The following is a 21332-nucleotide window of genomic DNA, read 5'->3' as shown; positions in this document are numbered from 1 at the left end:
GAGAAAGTCTGTTTGAAAATGATGCAAAGGGTTTTGTATGTGGGGGCATGTCGATGTTGAGGGTGAAGCTATGGGTGGATTTTTTTGGAAGGGGGATAGTCGGGGCTCTGAGGTTATTTACTGAGGTGAGTTGATGTCTGTCAGAAAGATCTGATTTGAACAGTCAGTGATTTTGAAGTTGGTTTGGGGTCGGGCTGGACTTTAAATGACAATCCTGATTAAAAAGTGGCGGAGCTGGAGAACGCGCCTTTGCGTCCTGGAGTTTAGATGCAAGTTGGCGATGAGGTTAAAGTTGCTTGGAGTTTAATAGTTAAGTCTGTACTTTTTTTTTTTTTTTTTTAGAATGGTAAGACAGAAGCAAATTTGAGAGAATTGTGCCCAGTAGGCAAGGAGGAGTTTATTGTCGCAATTAATCATGGGGAAAGAGTGGAGAGAGAGCTCTTGAACAAGAGTGAGGGAATGGGGTTCAGGGTGTAAATTGTTGTTTTCATTCTGGTCAGGAGTTTGGTAAGATTTGTATGGGAGACTGGAGGGGACCTGAGACAGCCATTGGCAGGATAAAAGTGGGCAAATGGTTGGAAGCAGAGCAGAAGGGGTGGCTAGTTTGTGCTATATGTTGAAAACATATGGGAAAGAAATGAAATGAAGGTTCCTTTTGGCGCGGTTTGTGAAAGGTGACATTCAAGAGAGAGAGACAGAGAAAGGTTTTCTATTTATTGTTATTTTATTTGACTGATTATTTCACATTGTCCCCTCAAGCTGAAATCTCTAACTGTGCCGTGTTTGGTTGAGTTCCTTAATATGACGATGATCTGCTGCCAAATTGGCTCTTTCACTCCCCTCACTCCTGCAGCCTGTAAGATGAACTGAATTCCAACAGCAAATGATAGAATAGAGCCGAGCTTTGGCAAATTTCAGGAAATGTGAAAAGCAAATGTAAGACAGTAGTGTGTATTTCCTTTTTCTTCCTTTTTTTTTTTTTTTTTTTTTTTTTTACCTCAAGCACTGATAAATTCTCACTTTCTGACTTTTATTTTTCCTTTCCGCCTTTCTAAATGTCAGTGCTGCCAGATCAGTGTGCCGTCGTTCCACCCCTGAACACTCAGACGGAATTGAGGGGAGCCAAGAGGAACCGGAACAATTTGGCCTGATAGCACACCCTCTGCTCAACATTGCTAAGCGACCACCGTGAACTCAATTTCGTGAGCCTTGCCTTACCTAGAGGCTACAACTCGGATGTGTGTGTGCGTGTGCGTGCGTGCGCGCGCGCGCGCAAGACTGACCCCACTACTGAATCATTCCAAAATCTGTCCAAGTGTTGCTCTGCTGAGGTTCAGTAAGCTCTTTAAGTGTACATAGGTGAGGGCGCGCGCGCGTGTGCATGTAAGCGTGTGCGTGGTCGTATGGTTCTGCATGAGTGAGAGGTCTCTGGCCCGACTTGGTAGCTCAGCTGTGGGCAGTCACATTCATATTAGGAATAAATCACAAATGATGGCGCTTGTCATTCTGCTGCTGGCCGTTGTGTGATTCACATTTCTGGTATAAATGCACGAATGCATTTCTTTTTTTTAACGGCGTTGCAAGCTGAAATAGCTTCAATCTCCTTGGCTGATGTTGTTGATGACGTAGGTGATATACGGTAGAGTGTCCCTGAAGTCATACAGTAGAAAGACGAATCGAAACCTAGTATTTTTTTGCTGTGAGTGGCGGTTCATGAGATGTCTTGTAAGAATTACTGTGGCTTCGAAGGATTAATTCTGGGTGGGTTTTGATTTTTATTTGGCTTTTCCTGGCTTTTTGTTGTCTCTTCAGTCTTGAGTATTTAGTTACCTTTTTCTCATTCAGTCGATTGCTGAAAAGTGTCTGCTGTATGTGGTAGGGAGTTTATTCTCCATGTTTCTTTGTAAGTGGTGTGTTGAGCTACAAGTGATCCAACTTAAAAGTTATTCGAGATGTGGAGTTTTTAACCCTGAGTTTAAGCAAGAAACATTTGGAAACAGTGGCGTAAAAACATGTAGACGATAACACTCGTCATCAATTTTTAACTAAATTTTTCAATTCAAGTAAACTTCTCAATTCATTTTTTGAGCTGATTCCGAATCTGCCCGTTTTTTCTCGAGCACATCAGGTTGCCATAATCTTGACATATCCCGCTACCCCTTTCTTACGGAATTTATAAAGGAACAGCTTTTTTCAAGTTTCCCCTTTCTTCTTTGACTGTTTCCCTGCACTTGGGTCAGCTTGCTTTTTTTGCCTGCGCATCATCTCGCCCCCCCCCCCCCCCCCAAAAGTGCATTTTTCTCTTTTTTAGGGCATTGAAATAAATGTGTGTTCTTAAGGTGTCCTTGGCCATCATAATACATATTAATTTTGACTTTCCACTCTTTATTCATACAAATCACTTTATAACGACTTGCCTCCCTGAGCTACATTATGTGTTTTTGCATATCTACAGAGTAAATTGTCTTCTCTCTTGCACTATCGATAACACATCAAAAAGCCATTTCTATTCATTTCGTTTCATATAAATAACCTAACTGCTCATCACATTGCATTCAGAATTTCCTCTTTCAGCCTTGAGTTTTTTTTTTTTTCCCCTTCCCCCCCGCCCTCACATCACAGTGTGCTAGGCAAATTAAAGAACTGCGAGCCCTCCATTTAGCACTTGATCTTAGCTTTACTCCCACTGCTTTGCCGTCACTGGCACCGCTTAACTGAATATGGCAATCTAAGGCGGAAATGTTACTTAAATGGACTGGCTAATAATTTATTCCAGGCTGCCAGGAAACAGTTGGCGCATTCAGTTCTGGCGAGATCCTTTCAGACCGGCGCTGAATGTTCGATGTAGTCCAAACACAGACAGACACAGGAAGGGGGGAGAAAAAAAAAATCGATTAAAATGTATTGCTATCTAAGAGTCACATCAAGCTGTTCTGTGTTTATTCTTCCGCACAAACAAATAAAATGATAACCTTCCTTTGAAGCAAAGGAACAAAAGATGATGCAAGCATTTAAAAAATGACAACAAATTAAATTGTTTATAACAACAAAATTCATTAAATTTGCTCAAAATAAGTACACCAGCAGTTTATATGCCAGTAATTGCAGCGGGCAGGCCCACATGAATCCAAGTACTGTATATGTGATTTATCGTAAAGGTGCTTCTGATGCAATTGTTATTGTCTCGGCAATTGCTGTGAAACATGCGCTACGCCGAATAACCGGCACTGTATAATGTGACATTTCGCTGGTAAGAAAACATGCATAAAGTGGAGTTCTGACCTTTTACTTTTCAAATATATGGTTTTAAATTGTTACTTACCTGCCCACACGCACGTACCAACATATCTATTAAATCACGGTATCGTGTTATTTCCCAAGAAGTTTAACTGCAAATATATGTTCCGTTAGCCTGGTTGATTTTATAATGCTTGAATTTTGCATGCCTTGCGTTGTAATTACTTATGATTGAATGAAAAGCATCCTCAACTTGTTTTCTGATTACTACTGTGCAAATTCTTTATTTATTTATTTATTTATTTTTTGTAAGAGTATTCAGTGTGAGTTGGCAGCCGAGCTGGATTGGTTACATTCAGGCGAGAGAAAACAGAGATACGGCTATCTTTTTTCATGCAGACTGCGGTTCATCCCGTTGCCATGTAAACTGGTGTCAGGGCTGACCTACATGTAGAGTTTAGTGGGTGTCATCTTGGTGAGACTAGGAGAATATTTTAGAAAGTTGCCGTTATTATTTTGGAGAGTTGTACTTTCTGCTGTCATGGGCAATTTCCATGTTATTCTCATTCCCATGCACCAAACACCCACTCGATCCACTCGTGAAGTTGCTCTGAATAAACCATTTGATTGGCTGAATCGTGTCCTTGTTGAGGAGTTGATTTGAAAAACAATCCAACAAAACAAGACAACCGGAAATCCCGAAAGGTGCTCGGGTTAATGTTTTCCTCAATGCTAATACTAAGGAGTGTAACCAAAACAAAACGATTTGAATCGGAAAATCAGTTTTGATTCGACGAACTGCATTGAATCATTGCATTTTAGAATTGTGGCATCCTTGAATTGTATCACACCTCATGTCTCGAGAGACGTATCGAATCGTCTTTCATGAGAAATACACACCAGGTCTAAATCGATATAAATCCATTTTAACGAAGCTGATGATTTGTTGTGTCTCCGAATTCAGTTAACTTGAATAGTTTGAGCTTTGGAGACCTTTTATATGTTGCATCAATAAACATGACAAACGCTGCAGCTGTACAATATTGAATCGTAATTCCACTGAATCGAATCAAATGGTCACAACCTTGAATCGTATTGCGAAACATATTCAATCGTCCTTTGTGGAGAGATGCCGATGCCTACTAATACTACAGTAATACTGCATATCCATAAGTCTAATGATCTAAAAGGTGCATGTACTGTATGTCCCCAAATTGTCAACAGTACATAAACCGCGGTGACTTGTTGTTGTATCCCTACAAGTGAAAATCCATGTATCTGCCTGATCATCTCTAGTCGTTTGGCCAGGTTTGGGCTCTACTTTGCTATTTCAATACATGTGAGGGTATTTTGGCAAAATAGCAGGTTGTCAATTTTGGCGGGCAGTCATCCCTAGTGAAATTTTTACAAATGGACCTGTTTGAATGGAATACTTTCATCATAGCTTTGGTCTGTTCTGACTCCACATTAAAATCATCCATGTGGATGTCTTCTTGGCACAACAAGCAGTGGGTTACTAATTTTGGTAGATGACAGCAAACCTGCCAAAAGGCACACGTCCCCATTAAAAACAGTTATTTGTGGATTATGTGTACGGCAAAAAGGCCAATAAATGACAAAGGCTAAATTTACAGAGTCCTGACGGTAAGGTTTAATATGTATCCATTGCATTTTCTTGCTAATTAAACCCAGCCATGCTGCATTTGGGATTGCTGGGAGACTCAGATTTATATTCAGACAAGTTTATTAATTCCATGAGACAGGGCAATTGGTTTGAGCAGCTTGCAAATGATAGATACCAGCATAGAGGAACATATACAACGTTAATATAGATTCCATTTTTTTGGGCCATAAATAAGTGGCCAAAGAGGCTTGTGGAAGAAAATAGAAAATATGGATTAAGAAAAGGGAAGCATTCCATCCGTTTTTGTAACACTTATTCTGGGGTCACAGTAGAGGTGGGCGATATAGATCGTTATCGATATCATCGTCAATCTTGCTTTCAGTATGGCGAGTAAACCGCTGTGACAGTAACTGGTATGACTGCGACGTTTACCTTCATCTGTCAGACACAGGTAAGCTTGCTAGTGTGAACTGCGAAGCTAAACTAGCTAGGTTAGCTTGATATCATCTACTACTAAACTGTCAAGCTAACCTAGCTAGTTTAGCTTGACAGTTTAGTAGCTGAACAAATAGAAACTAAACTTCATGTCAGTTGTGCGTTTAAGTGACAAGACAATGTCAAAGCGTGAAAAGCGTAATCAAGAGAACTGTTGAAAATGTATTGGTCGATTCACTTCAAGCTTATTCCATTTCATTCATATTTCTCAGTCTGAGCTTGACAGAGTGAATCTGCATACTACGCCGTCACGTTTTACACCTCTGAATGGCTGTGGAATGTTGCCATTCACGTTAACAAGAGGCCATTCTCTGCAGTCTTCGTCTCCATAGTTTTTGTCATTTAACCGACTCTGATCGACTGAGACAATCGTTCAAGCTGCCACTGTCTTTTGGACGTGTCGGCGTTTGGCGGCCAGCCTCTCCTCGCAGTGTGGCAGCCCACTAGGCTTTTGCTCTCTGTGGCACTTAATGGTTGCCAAAATTGGAGGGAAAGGTCATTTATACTACAGACGCAGTGGGAGGGTGCATACGCGCAGGTGTCTGCATGAGAAGCCCCCTGTGTCATAACTGGCGCTAGAAATCCATTTTGGGCTGGTGGGCTGTGAAAGCTTTTCAGCCAACTGGCATATCCCTTCCTTACACTGTTTTTCTTTATCTTTGCAGAAGAAAGTGCACCAATGTTGTTGCTTATACCTTCAATCTTTTTTTTTTTTTTTTTCTGCCTTGGCCCTTAAAGTAGTGGTAATATGTGTGTTACGACACATGCTTGGCTGGACTTAACGAACACCTGTGCAATAAGCTTCACTATCCGTCCACTCGCAGTGGTTTGAAAGCAGTCATTTCATGCCTTTCAACAGCTCCAGTTAGACTCATTGGCAATGCAGATGATACTTCTTTGATTGGAGCTTTTTGCCAAATAGGAAGCAGAAGAGCAACATGCACACACAAAAAAAAAATCATCACACTGGATTCACTCGCCTCAAAATCTTGGCAAAAAAAACACATTTGCCCAGATGTCACTTTGCAAACTTCTTTGCTTCACCAGATGTCTTCAATTCAATGTGTGATGGGACTGTAATACCGAAATACACTGCATAAATACATTCTTCTGGTTTTGTTTGCCTCCGATACAGGCTGTATCACCAGAAAAAATTCAAACTCATTTATTGCAGCTTGACTGAGATGTAACTGTTTGTAACTGGCTCCCGAGTTATCTGTAAGATAGATTTCAATGTGTGAAACTAGGGTGTCCCTCAGAGGTCAATTCCTTGTCCAGTGCTTTTTACACATTGTATTACCGATTATAGTATCTCCACAGAGTAACTGTTATTATTATCGTTATGCTCATGACACTATTTTATATTGTGAAGCTGACACTGTTCGACACGCAGTAGCAAACTTGCTTCTCTCTTTTAGTCATTTTCGCGCAGCCCTCGCTTCGCTTCCGCTTGTCCTTAATGTGAGCAAAACGGAATGTATTACAGCGATGGTGAAGCCATGCACTTCACAGCAGGCGTTGCGGCACCCTTTTGCGAATACAGAGTTACGACGAGTGTTGTTTCAAAGTGGCAAATTTGTTTAGGCTGCATTTTATTTTCTCCATGGCTCAGAACTACAAAGTACTACAGACGAGAGAGAGAGAGAGAGAGAGAGAGAGAGAGAGAGAGAGAAACGTTGTGTAAAAGGCAAAATGATTCATGCTGTGCCTTTCCTTGTTCCATCCCAGCCTGGTGGGCTGCTCTCAGCTTGGTAACGTGTCAGCCCATATTAGGTGCACCGGTGAGCAATGGTCCCAGCCAGGAGCAGGTGGTGGTTACTTGAACATTTGGGAGGGGGGGGGGGGTTTCGCTTTGTGTCTGTGTGTATGGGATGGGAGGCGCTGAATTGGTCTATTTGCCATCTGGAGCACCAGGACCATCCCAGGTGAGGCGGAAACCTCAACGTGCGGTTTCAATCAGTCCACACATTGGCTTCGTTCCTGAAACCAAAACACTTTTTGGAGGCCAACCTCGGGTCTCTTTGCCATGCCCCTAGTGAGGATACACACCAATTTGGAGGGTGTGAAATGAGCCATTACAAGGTGTGCTGCAGCCCTCCCAAATAAAGCCTAGTGACCCAAATTCAGAGATCAGTAGGCTAAGCGCAATTTCTTCATACGGAAACACCCATAAGAGTAGTAAAATATTTGTGTCTCCCAGTGGAGCTTGGGCGGGGGGTAGCGTAGACCTATAAAACACATTTGTGCTAGCATGAGTGGAGAAAACCGATAGACGAATTCATGAAAATGAGGAAGCCCTTGATTGTGTGCATTTGAGTACACTGTGGGAGATTCTTTGAAGAAAATGTTTCAAATTGTCTTTTTGCAGAGGGAATTGGAGGAATTTCAGCCTTGTAGCAGTGCGGACTAAAAATTTCAAAGAAATCAAATTTTTCCATGACTCCAGGTTAAAAAACGAGGAAAGCATTACAAAAATCTGCCCACATGAAAAGGTATTCAAAGGCCGTGAAGTGAATTCCAAAGCAAATGCTGAATGTATAATCACTAACCATCAGGACATTTTAGCCAATGAGAAGATGGAAGCAGTTACTTTATATCGAAACTGCAGTTTACTCATGGATCAAAGGCCAAATAATTTCAAAAAATATGATGTGACCATCATGAGGATAAGCAGTTCAGATAATGGATGAATGGATGAACCACCTTACAGACATTGAAATAATAAACAGCAACAGTCCGTACCTGAGTAAAGAATATGCAATAAAGTATTTTCTTTTTATTCTTTTTCTTTTTGTGCCATTGGTGGTGTAGGCCTGACATGAAAGAGAAACAATGATAGCCCTCTCTGTCAAGTAGCTGCAATTGTGATTGAAAAGAAGCTGGGATGTTCTCATCATATATATTGTACAGTCTGAGGGGCACTTCAAAAGAGCACCACTAATTTAATCATAAATAATGCAAAGGGTTCTGTTCGAGGCCATCTCCAAGTCAAGCTAATGATGCAATTAAAGGGAGAGGCTTCATACAGTATGTATGGCGAGTGGAAATAAACATAGCAAATGTTTCTAATCTAAATATATCTTTTCAGTAATACCAATCTTGTGTCCTCACTGCTCTTTCACTTCCTATGTTGTGCATCCTTCTCAAGTCATAAGAGTGTTTTTCCGAAAGGGGTCTTTACTGCTTCACAACTCATGATGCCTATACAACCCATACGGTATCTTGTCCCCTCCAATCCTAGCCCAAGATCACCTCTCTACCCCCAACAATTGTTCTTGCCAGGAAATCTTCTAAGATTGCCTGTCATCCTTAATCCCTTACAGTGCATGGACCGGAAGCGTTGGGATCAACGTAGTAGTAAGCCACCAAGCGTTTAAGTTAGTCTGTTTTCCATTCCCTGCTCATTCTATATGTGTGCTGAAAAAAAAAAAAAAAAAAAAATCTCCATCAACTTGCTCTTGGTTATGGCCAAAAGAGGCATACTCTGGGTTGCTGTGCAGGTTTTATCTTAATGCTTTGTTTTTGTTATGAAAAAATCCTTCCACTTTGTATTCCAACAATGACCAAACAGCCTGCCTTTACAAAAATAATAATTGCCTGTTTTGATTGACACTTGAATGGCAAAATATTAGGAACATTCTCTCAGTATGATGGCATAGTTCTACACCAGTGAAAACTGTTATAGGGCCAGATTGGCCAAATAGAGCCCGGATATTGCCCTAACTCAGCTGTGATGAGCTCCAGCTCACTTCTAACCTTTATGACAAATGGATGTTTGAATAACATAAAGTATGCAATATATTTCTAAAGACTTGCAATGTTCTGGCAACCCCTCCAGGCTGTACACTGCCTCTTTCGTAAAGTTAGTTGGGATAAACTCCAGCTCACCTGCACCTCTAAGGAAGAAAAATATACAAGGGGTCCTTAAAAAATAATTGCATATTAAATTGCAATATAGAAGGGGAAAAAATATAACATTATTTTTCAAAATTGTCCACCCCTAAAATAGTTTTTTTAAACAATTTATTTCAAACATGCTTAAAAATCAGACTGCAATACCGGTATATAATACTGCAACATGTGAAAAAACTGAGCAAAACATATTTAGAAATAATCATTGGAACCCCTCGTGAAGATGTTTTCTTTATAACCCTCCAAAGTATTTCTTTTTTATTTTACAGTATTTATATATTTTTTAGAACTTGTTTATGGCATGGGCATTATTGAAGTTCCCCATGTTTAAAATGTTTTGTTTCATTTCACTTCCATCAAGATGAGGATGCTGGGTGTGCATTGTAGGGGTCAGTGGGGTGTAATTCTTTTCAAGACAAAAAAAAAAAAAAGCTCTTGGAAAAACTCTGAGAATGTGTCATTTTTTTTACAGCGGGCAATCTCTATGCCCCGCCCTCACAGCACTTCTTCCTCTTGCTGATTGGCTAAAGGCTCCCGTCAGTGACAGCCGTGTGGGCGGGACTTGATTGACTCGCTCTTGCTCCAAGCAGCGAGCGGGGCAAGGCAGCAGTACATCTTCAGTTTACCGGAGGACGCCAGTCGTCGGTCGGTCGGTGAAGCTGTTTGCACAACTGAGCCTCACCGCAGCTCCTCTAAACAAACCAACAACAACAACAAAAGCAACACCTTTTTTGGGGGCCATTTTCAACCTCGCTCGACTTCACCTTTCAACCTAAGGACTCGGTTAAAAGTGTACCTGGAACGGAGCAGGTCCGGTTGGGGGAGCTACGAGGCGGACAAACTAGAGGCGAGTGCGAGGTGCAAGACAACAAGAAGACAGGATGAATCTCAACAATCATGCCATCTTCACCCTCTACACTGTTTATGGGATTCTTCTTAAAGGTAAGCTTTTTTTCTTTTTCGAGTTGGGGGCGACGTGTGTGTCGGTGAGACTGCGTGTGCACCTTGCATGCTAACAGGGGCAAGACGCAGGGTCAAGTGCTTTTCTGTATGCATGCACGGTACATGTGTGTAGGTGCACTTTTGCATTTGGAAAGTGACGAGGGGCCACCCTGTGGGTCTTTTCCCTCTAGCGCCTAGTAATGATAAAGGTGTTTCTGAAACACGCGACCCGCGCACCTCTTCTTCCTCTGCGTCTCTCACCAGAGGCAATAAAAACATGAACGCGTGCCCAGGAAGAGGAGCAAGGGAGGCGACACACCTCAACGTGATCCGTGCAGCCCCCCCACCTCCTCCCCATGGGTGTTTGTGGACATGCAGCTTTCTGATGAGTCACTGTTGCGATGGCGCTGATGCAATTTTGATCAAAGAATGTTTTTTTTTTTTGTTTTGTTTTGGGGCGCCTTTTATGGGGGAGTGGAGTTGCGAGAACAGGTGCACCACCCTAATTTCTCCATATTGTGGTGTACTGCGTGAACTGCATGATGAAGACTTAGAGCTATAGTGATGTTGGAGGTCAAGGTCACATGGTTGAAAACGCCTACGGCGGTGTACATGCCCACGTTTAAAATGAGAAGCCCACACGTGATGAGAAAAAAAAGAAACACAATTGTGGTTGTTGTTTATTTTTTTGTGCTTGGTGCATTCGAGAAGACAAACATAGCACACTAAAGACATAACGTATCATATCAACTATGATGGTCCAGGGTCTCATACCCCAAGTCGTCGTCTGTCGTAGTACCAAGACTGACCTGTGAGAGGCAGCTCAATGCTGCAGGCCATCTAGACTACCGGCAAATGCAAAGAAGAAATGGAAGAAGCTTGGCAAATTGTTAGCTTTGCTGGTAACTGCACTGCACTTGCAAACTGTCAGTTTTATTGTGGTGAGGTCAGGTCACATTCTAATTGGATGTTTTTTCGTGTAATATTTCAATCACTGAGCCTGTGGCTTGTCTGGCCTCAGTGTTCTTTTGCTATCCTAAATGTTTCACATTGAGGTGCAACGATTAATTGACAACCAATCGATTATAAACTGAATTGATAATTATTATTTGGTAATCAATAATTTTTTGTTTAGAGACTTAATTTAAAATTGTCCATATCCTTGGACTTTCAGCCTCTTAAAAGTAAATATTCTCAGATTTCTGTAGTCCTCAATGAAAGCAGACTATCTTTGTATTGAATCAAATTAAATATTTGCAAGCATCTGCAGTTAATTTGGAAAATGCTTATCTACATTTTTGTTGTTGATTTTTTTTTTTTTTTTTTTTACATATGGACAAAATCCGTAACCGAGTCATAATTTTTGTGGATTTTATGCATTTCCAACTTGAAATAATGTCATGTTTATTTTTTAATAAAGGAATGGAAATTAAAACTTTTTTTATCCGATTTGTCGATTGTTCTACAAAATAATCAATTATTAAAATCATTACTCATTACTCGCAGCACTACTTCACAGTTTGATTATTTTTAATTCAGTTTTTAATTATTGGGGGCATGATCAGAATTGGTATCAAAATCATTCAGATTATTATTATTATTATTATTATTATTATATATGTGTGTACCCCGCTTTAGAAGAGATATTACCTAAAATTTTATAGCCATCAAGCAAGTTGTAGAACAAAGCCTTTAACGCGGGGACGGTGCAGGGTCGACGATGGTCCAGCTTAAGGTTGCCATATTTGTCGCTGGTTGCTAAGCGACCCAACTGGAAGCGGCCTGGTACCTTTTCCGAGTTGTTTGGTTTTGAAGCAGGCTGCACTTTGGCATTATGTACTGTAACTGGGTCATCTTTACAAAGAAAATCTGTGGCTTGTCATAAAGGGCTATCTTCTAAAATTATACATTTGACTTGACTGGCTTTGCTTTTACTGCGGAGGAGGAGATGATGAGCGGCAGCAAGAACAAAGGAGCTCAGGCTCGTCCTTGAGCTCCAGTTATTTGGAGATTGCTTCCAGGTTTAATTCAGGCTTCTCCAAGTTTCTCCATGCTTTTTCACTCGAGCCGAGCCTGCAACACCCTCAAATCATCTTGCGCTTTTAACTTTGAAATCACTCTAGCACCATCTCCCCATAAGATGCGGCGTCAGACGTTACGGTGGCACCACGCCCGATTTGAAAATATTTCTGTCTGGCTGTACTCTGTACCATTTTGCACCTTTTTGCCATCAGGTGCCATTTTAGTTTTTTGTAAAGTCCAAATGCCATAATAGTCTCACTAGAACAGTTGAACCACAGTTTATTATTGGGTTTTATTTGTTTTTGTTAATGTATAGCGGGGCCTGCTCTTAATGCTATTGTGGACCACGAATAGCCCACGGACCACAGGTTGCCTCGCCCTTCTGTAAAGTGTGTGTTGCGGCACGCTTCTGCACAGTACGTTCAGTATGCGTGTGCGTGTTTACATATAGCAGCACAAATATGTGCTGTGTTTACATAGCTTCAGTTCGAGAAGACCAAGCAATGAGAGCAGAGCGCACGTCACTCTCTTTTCATATAACGCTGGCACACACACACACACACACACACACACACACACACGAATGCGTCACACGGTCTCGGCAACCCTGAAGAGGATAATGCTAGGCTGCTTGATTTGAACAGTCATTTCCCAGTGCAAGGCCTATTATTGTATAGGTCGCTCACAGCAGGCAGGTCAGCCTCCTCCTGAATGGAGTCGATATTACTGAAGTCGCATACAGGCTCAGCGACCGAGTTGTCAGAGCGATACCGGCAGATTACACCTGTGCAGGTAGCATTGCAAATGTTTATTAGTATCCTTTTTTCGCCCCTCGCTTTAAGATCGGCGCTGTTGCCCGCGCCCTCGACCAGCGCGTGCCCGTGAGCCAGAGAAAAGCGCCTGTTATGCAAATGCGCCTCTTACGCAAGAGCCCGGGGCTGAGCGGCTGGCGAAGCAGAGGGCAACGGAGGAAGAGGAGCTGATGGCACAACAATATGGGAGCAGAGCTGCGGAGGAGGAATGCGCAATCTCCTGACAATGAGAGCGCAACTACCGCACTTTGCGTGCCGTTTTGAATTCAGAGTTTATCCCCTGTGCCGCCCCGCTCGCTAGTCTGTCCGTTTCGAACTCTGATCTCGCGAGCCGGCATGGGAGCCCCCGCTGAGGCGTGTGTTCATCCCCTCAGCGAGTGTAAGCTGCCGAAGGCTGACCCTCGATCCCTCTGCGCCTTCGTCCATTCCTCCCTCGCTCTCATCCGCCAGTCCTGGTGTTGGAGCTTTGTAGCGCGGCAGCGTGGGAAAGCTTCTGATAACAAGCGGCCTTGTGTGTGTGCGTGTGTGTGTGTCTGTCGGGGTGTGTTTGCGGAGCCACTGATTGCACGGGGGAAACGGGTCTCTTTCTTCCTCATGCGCCACGCGCTCCCCTCCCACTTCTGCATGCATTTTCATGGCTGCGCCCTGACAGGTAGAGCATACGAGGTGCTCTGTACCTCGTGTTGATGCCACAAAGCCTCAAAGCTTGGAATCCTCTGTGGAGCAGCTCTGGACCGCTGTGCCGCGCGCACGCATGCACACAGCCAGGCGTACATGCACAGAGGCCCACTGTGGATTCGCTGCTGCTCTGCCAAAGGATTTGCCCTGATCAAAGCCAGTCTTTTTGTTAGTCCAGGTGTTAAAAAAGTTGAAACAGAGAGGAGGAAGTGGCTGGAGGGGATTGTGGTAGGATTCAGAAGCTACAAGCTCTTCCTGGCACAGCAGAAGTACACCGGGGCAGAACTGCTCCTAGCACGCAACGTGCAATTTCACACCTGTGGTTGATTCTCTGAACTCAGTGATGAGTTTATCTTTGTTTTGTATGCAGCTGAAAAAAAAAAAAACTAAACAAGAGAACATCGAGTCCTTTTTAAAGGTGGTGTCACAGGATTGATGGCTTATTTGTTTCCCTACGCTGGCATGACACTGAGTTGAGTCCATACTTGTGCTTATAGGCTCAACAATCCCAATTTGAATCACCACCAAATTGCCATACATCCTAATTTAGGAAATGTAAAGATGATTAGAGCTACCGAGATTATGTGGCATCCACTGAATTCTTGGGCCAGTGTCTCCAACTCGTAGCCCTGTAAGACCCCATAGTGAAAGGTTAGGTTTCAGGGAATGCCACACCTGGTGATTTATTGTAGCACAGGATTCACGAGAGGCCACTAAAAGAAAATACACTTTACCTTTTACAGATATACAAATTAACCCTACAAACCTTTGACAATGGCAGATTCAAAATGTCAACAAATACCATAACTCACAATGATACCAACAATGAAAAAATAGATCTGCACCACTTTTTTTGTAAATTATTTATTTTAAATGGAAATCAATGTAGTAGTCTTTTTGTTGTTTTGACAAAATGCAAAAGTCCATGGTGCGGTATTGTACACACATTGTAAGAACATTTTGAGAGTAGGTGTTGAATGATATTTGTCATTAATAAGCATGGTACATTGTACATAGTACTTAATATAAGGACAAAATAAGCATCGGTGCCAAGTAGGGTTGGGCGATATGGGAAAAAAAAATATTTTTTTTTTTCCAAAAACTCGACAACGATCATTTGAATACAACAAATATTTTAATCATACAAAAAATATTTTGAATCTGCACTTGCTTCACAGACCAATTGTGCATAGACAGCGTTTGTGAACAACATCTCTTTTAAATTGCTAAATACAGCTTCTGCAAAACATAATGATATTCTACGGCAATATTTAACAATAAAGAACAAAAAATTATAAATAGACTTACATGGATTTTTTGGAATATTTATGTCGCCGTAGTTTGTGCAACATGTCTTGGGAATACAGGCTAGGTATGAATGATTTTGGGGGGAAATCATTATTACAAGAAATGTTTTACAGTATGGTATACATCTCTGTTATAAAATTCTAACAAAACCTTCAGGGAACACACAGGATTGTCAGCATGTCTTAAAAAGGATAAAGGAAAACTTAAACAATAGCCCCATGTAGTTTTCTTCTGTAAATGAAAATTTCAGTGACAGAAATGTTAAACTTTCACATATCTTTGTTTTGATTTCCACAGTTTTAAATTGATTCATCGGCCAACAGTTTTAAAAAAGGCCAATGGCGATATTCGACAAAAAGACAAATATCGGTACTGGTAATTGGCCCGGCCGATAATCGGTCTATCCCTACTCGGCACTCCTCCATAATTGAAACAGCTCGGCTGCAGTGCGGACAGTGTCACGTGACCGGGTCCTGCCCGATGATTCGGCGGATGATTATCACTTCCTCCTCCTCTACCGTCAATGCACACTGATTTTCAACATTTCCTCGTACTTTGCGGCCGTCGGCTGACTCGCTTTTCGAGGCAGTATTAATACTCGATAGTGTAAAATTACACATCGAAAGCAAGATTGACAATAATATCGATAACGATATATATCACCCACCCCTAGTGCCAAGGATATACTGTATATAATAGTAGATTCAAACACCAGAAAATCAAGTAAAGACCATTTCTCACTTTCGTGGCAAAATCTCCAGGACAATAGTCCAAAAACCTACAAAACGAATCGGCTGAAACCAATTTCTAATTTCTTTCAATTTAATTCAGATCTACATCAATTACACATATGAAGCAACCAAAGGCTGTAATACATTCCCTCGCGGTGTAAACAAAGCATCCTGGTTGATAGCCAGCACAGAACTAAATACTTATAATAGTAAGTTTTGAAAATGGTCTTTATGAAAGCCATGTGAAAGCTCTGTTTTCCATTATGCTTCTTCAGTTTTGATCCGTCAGCGTGTTCACTGAACTCTGATACTGAGGGCTTCAGCACTTCTTGGCAAGTATTCCCTGGAAATACAACACTCTGGAGTAATTGGTGGTATGATGGCAATGACGCTCTGTCATGGCTTGTTATGGTAATCACAGTACAATAGAAGCATGCTAGTCATCAAACATCCAATTAGGTTGTCGGGCTTACATTCAAACAGCATGCTGCATTTTTCAGCAAATCGTTTAAGTCTGATGAATTGTATATTACTAAAGCATAGAGTGATGAGACATTGCTTATTCTGTTTACTAATGCCTCCCTGGCTGCAAATACATGTTATTCGAGATTGAAATTCACCAGGAAGAAACATCTTTGTCTTGAATATATTTCGGCTTAATTCAATTCCAAATTGGCAGTGCTGCACTGCCTCATATTCTTCAGTTAAAGTGTATGAGAGAAGTCGATAATGAGGCAGAGAGTTTTCAGCCCAAAGACGACTCCCAATAGGGAGCGGGGTTTGTTTATTTTATTGTAAACAATTCTGTTCTTCTTATATAAACCAATGTGCTAATTGGACGTGATTCATCTTATCTTTAATGTACAGTTGACGTTTGTTTCCCATGTATTAGCACATTTTTTTGGGTATTCTCACAAAACTGATAGGAAATTGTACATAAGATTAAGCACTACTATAATATGCTCAAACTAGACTATGATATAGCAATTATAAGAGTGAATAAGAATGCATTTATTGGTTCTAGGTTGTGATGTGCTTAATATTTGTAAAGTCACTTAATCGTTAAAGGGGAAGTCAGTCCCAAACTTCAGTTTACAAGAATATGTTCTATTCTGGCCCACTTGTTGAAACAAGGCATTCTGATAAAGGTTTTTTTTGGGAAAATAGTTAATCCACCCGTTTTTAGCCAACTCTGGGGGCGGCCATTTTGTCACTCGGCTGAAAATGACATCACAGTTGCTCAGGGCTCAGATTATGACCAATCATGGCTCAGCTTCAGAAAACCGGAAAGCCGTGATTGGTCGTTACCTGTGCCCTGAGCAACTGTGATGTCATTCTCAGTCGACAGAAGTGACAAAATGGCCGCCCCCTGAGATGGCTTAAAACGGGTGGATGTTGCTACTTAACCCTTATTCCACAAACGCAATATTAATCACAATGCCATGTTGCGACTAGTGAAGGCGCATAGAACATATTATTGCTAAGAATCTTTATGGGTTGACTTGATGTTTAACATTTCTGTCAATTGGTTCTTGCTGTTGAGTGAATGTTGACTAGTTTACTATCTAATGAAGGAAAACAAGACTTCAGCTATGGCGAGTTGAGCGACAGCCTTGAAGACCTCCACTCTGGGCCCACTCCTGCGGGTAGCATGTCCTTCTCAAAATAGGAGTTCGGAAAATTGAGTGAGATTTGCCTGTAGTCGAAATGCCCCTCCCTAATAAATCATACTAAGACAAAAACATTTTGTGTTCATGGTGTGTGAACATGTCTGGGTGTAAACATGTGTGTGATGTCTCTATTAGTGTCAAATTCTAGGGGATTAGCATGTGGCTAATCTTTCACTCCAGTCTTCTGCTCGGGGAATAAAAAAAAAAAAAGATTAAGGAAGATTGAAAAGGGAAGTTCTAGAACACCCAGGAAGATTTTATCCGTTTTTGTCCCGCCACCCCCCATCTCACTTGCAAATGAGCAAATAAATGAAGTGGGTTAATGTAGCATGCAGTTGAACCTAACGTGCTCTCCAGGTTCATGTATCACGCTCCTTCTTAACAAGCCTTATCTTTGATAATGTTCTTTTCATGTTATGTGCCCTTTCATCTGACAGCTCCTTTTCATACAAATCCCTGTGGGCCACAGTGGAGAGACTTCCTCGTACGTGTCACAGTAATCATCTTCTTGAGCCCAGATAAAGATACGGTCACAACGTGGCTCTGCTTCCCTCCCTTCGCTCTCCCGCCCCGTCGCCAATATTGTTTGGGGACTCTGCGTCCACTCCTGACAGAAATGAATTCAGCCAAAGCGAAGACAGCCCATATTGCTGCGCAGAGACAGCCGGCGCCTTATGTTACGTGTACGGCACAATACGCACATAAATGCACCTGCACACTTGCAACCCCGCAGGTTGTAGACACAGCAGTGAGAGGAACGGAAGACAAATCCACTCTCGTTTGGAATTACATTTGCTTCGACGCAATGGACTGTAGGGCGCTACTGTTTTGTCCACATCTTTTCAGTCATTCTATGTCAAGACGAGTACACTTATAACAAATTCATGGTTGCTGAACATTGAGAAAATGGAAAGAAGCAGGTTTTTCACCAACTAAAACTCCAAGGCCTATAAATATGGGGCGTAGCGCAAATTCCCCACTCTCCTCTCGCTAGTGCTTCATTGTCTAAATTGTGGAAGGGCGCATCCATTCAGTGTCTGAACAGGAAATGAAGCCAAATCCACACATAATCCCACGGTTCCCACCACCTCCCACCCTCACGGCGCCGAATATTCATCGTTGCTAATCGCAGCTGTAATTCAACAAAGTAATCCCTAAAATGAGAAGCATCCATCTATACGCTGATGCTGATTTCCCCTTGTGGCCACGGGGCAATGGATGAATATTCAGTCACGTACTCTCTCTGTTATTCTACTTTAAATTTGCTTCTAAATATCGCTGCGTTTGTGATATTTGCAAACGTCACTCCATATGTTAGCCCCGGCTAAATGTTGTGGCTCTTGTAATATATTTCAAAATAGGGATTTAGAGCTTAATTGCCCAACAAGTTCCTACACATGATTAAAATGGAGTTATGGCATGATACTAATTGAAAAGTGGGATTCATTGCACTCGCACACATCACTATCTGTAGCAAAAGCTAATTGAAATATAATTCCCCTAAGACACATGTTCATGTTAATTGACTTTCTGTGTGCGCTTGTGTTTCCGTTGAGTGGGTGTGGTTTTTTCGTTGCCTGAAGTAAGTTGCTAGTCGCTTGTCTGATAAACAGCCGGAGCCCCCCGCCATTGCCTTCCCCCTCTCCACCCATTTTTTAAATTCAACCTTCGAAAGCTATTAGGGCTCTGTTTTGCGTATGGCGCGTTTCAGTACACGCATGAATGTCATGAAATTATACAGTTATAATGTGCTAAAATTAGATTCAACCTATTCTTCCGGCTTCCGCTCCCTGGTCCTTCACAATTTCAATGACACTTTGGCTCAGACTAGCCGGTGGGAAAGTGCCCAACAATAAAGTTTCGGACTGGTGGGAGGTAGACTCGTTGTCAGCTATATAGAATTAAAGACTGCAATTAAGGGATTACTGTTGTGAGACACGGGTGTGATATTTCATCGAAGTGAAAAGGTTTCCAACAATCACCAGCTATTACTGCTGTTCTCCAGATTTAACTTGACATGGGTCGATATTTGATGGGCTACTAGTCTAAGTAGGTAAAGTAATAGATTCCTTGAACCTATCCCCGTTTTGTTCGATTGTGATGAATGGATTGTATGCTGAACTCATCATTAAATCTGTGTTACGTAAGTTTGTTATTTTGGTCTGGACCAACGTTCCCAACATACGTCCACACACTCTGTAGAGACAAGTCGACGGTTCTGACTTGGTCCGTCATAAATTTCTTTGTGCTTTTGCCCTTGATTTTAAGCACACGAAGTTCAATTGTAAGTTGACTGAAATCACCTCTCCAAGGTCTTTTTTTTGCCAGAGGATGATGGTGTTCTAACTACACTATCGGAGCAATCACACCAGACTTTGTTGTAACCAAACATGACGCTTGAACACAACCAAGTCAACAGCCGTCTGTCTGCTAGCCCGTTAATTTGTGTTGCTCAGGGGTAAACGTGTACTGTACTTATTATTTTGGTTCTCAGCACTTCTTCTGTTTTGGATGAGTTGATTTTCTCCACACCCCTGGTTTGATTACTGTGTCATCATCTGACCATACAGGGTGGAAATTGAAATTGTTGGATTAAAACGCACCAAAGGGTGCAAGTATGAAAGTTTGAAGTCTAGGTGCCATCCAGAGCTCACTCTTGTCCTCTTGTACAGGGAAGGGACAATTCAGAACATTTCTAACATTCTAACTAAAAAAAAAAAAAACAACAACAACAAATAAACTGAGACCTTAGTTCTGGTGAGCGCTAGCCTCCATAATGTTCGTTGAGTCACACACATACTGTGTGTGTGTCCATATTTCATCACTTCTGCAGCATCTGTCTTTTTTTTGCTACATTGCAAATCCATTATGCGATGCTCAACATTTGAAGTAGTGCACTCCCCGATGCTTGCTGCTATTACTGCAGGATCCCGTGGCTTGGTTGGTATTTGGCAGTGGAGTCTCACAAATGTTTTGTGCAAAATGAACTGTCCATAGTGTAAAAATCAGGCCAAGCCCCAATTTCATTTTAGGGCTCGCAATGCTTTGGAATATGTTAAGGAAATGGAGATGTATGTTGAGTTTTTAAGTTTTTTTTTTTGCTTCTTCCTTCCGCTTCTTTGAATTTTCATAATCTCCCCGTCATTTATTCGCATTTTAGCATGCTGCTTGAATACAGCAAGTGGCACAAACTACTGCTCGAGTCTCACCAGGGTTCGCCTCAGTAGTTTTATGGCTAGCTCATCCCCACTTCTAATCAAAATGATTCTCCGACCCTAAACCTCCTGCTGAGTAAACAAATAAGCTATTATGGCTTTAAATGGTCTCCAATTACGACTAATTTCAATGCTTATCTTAAAGCCATTTGGTTTTCTTTTCTATGCTTCAGTTGAGTAGCACAAAAATTGTGATATGGATCATAGGAAGACAGACTTGTTTGAGCTACAACAGATGCTTTCTTATTAGAGGGCAGTTTTTGTTTCTCCCTAACGTTCATCTTTAGGACTAAGAAGCTCAGTTTCTCTTATATCTTCCTCATTACTTTGTCTCACATTGAACTCAATTACTCAAACCATCATTCCAATAGCATAATGTTGATTTTATTTTTTATTTTTTTAATCATTATTCTACATTTTTGACAATACAGTATACATCATGGAGAGGATGAGGAAGGGGAACATTGTGATTGTCGACATATTTGAGGCAAATTCAATCGCAGTAGCTTGTTCGTACAAATCCCGACACCGCTGGTCACTCTTTAATGCCAGCTCTTACACACATACACTGAGACCGACCTGAAACAGAGAAAGCTCTAACAGAAAAAGGGAACAAAAATAATAAGACCACATTTAAACCACAGTTGCACTGACCCTGTAATTAGTAGCATGCTCTCTGGAACCAA

At 41.6% G+C, this 21332-nt stretch overlaps 1 protein-coding gene across 4 annotated transcripts in view; it reads left to right on the top strand.

The window, feature by feature from the left end:
- The first annotated feature begins 9825 nt into the window (after positions 1–9825).
- The window catches only part of cadm2a (cell adhesion molecule 2a), a 185846-nt gene continuing 174339 nt past the window's right edge, over positions 9826–21332 (top strand). Inside the window, exon 1 of one of the 4 annotated variants that reach the window (XM_086012644.1) lies at positions 9826–10210. In XM_086012644.1, coding sequence (XP_085868770.1) covers positions 10150–10210 — 61 coding nt within the window. In that variant the 5' untranslated portion in view covers positions 9826–10149. The remainder of the gene's footprint in view (positions 10211–21332) is intronic. The other 3 variants (XM_086012643.1, XM_086012646.1, XM_086012647.1) reach the window with 3 other exon arrangements.

The sequence above is a fragment of the Filicampus tigris genome, chromosome 17 (genome assembly GCF_054856515.1).
Source record: "Filicampus tigris isolate MCC_2025a chromosome 17, RoL_Ftig_1.0, whole genome shotgun sequence".
Lineage (NCBI taxonomy): Eukaryota > Metazoa > Chordata > Actinopteri > Syngnathiformes > Syngnathidae > Filicampus > Filicampus tigris.
Note: the sequence above shows the minus strand (reverse complement) of the source record. Positions and strands in the feature narration are given on the sequence as shown.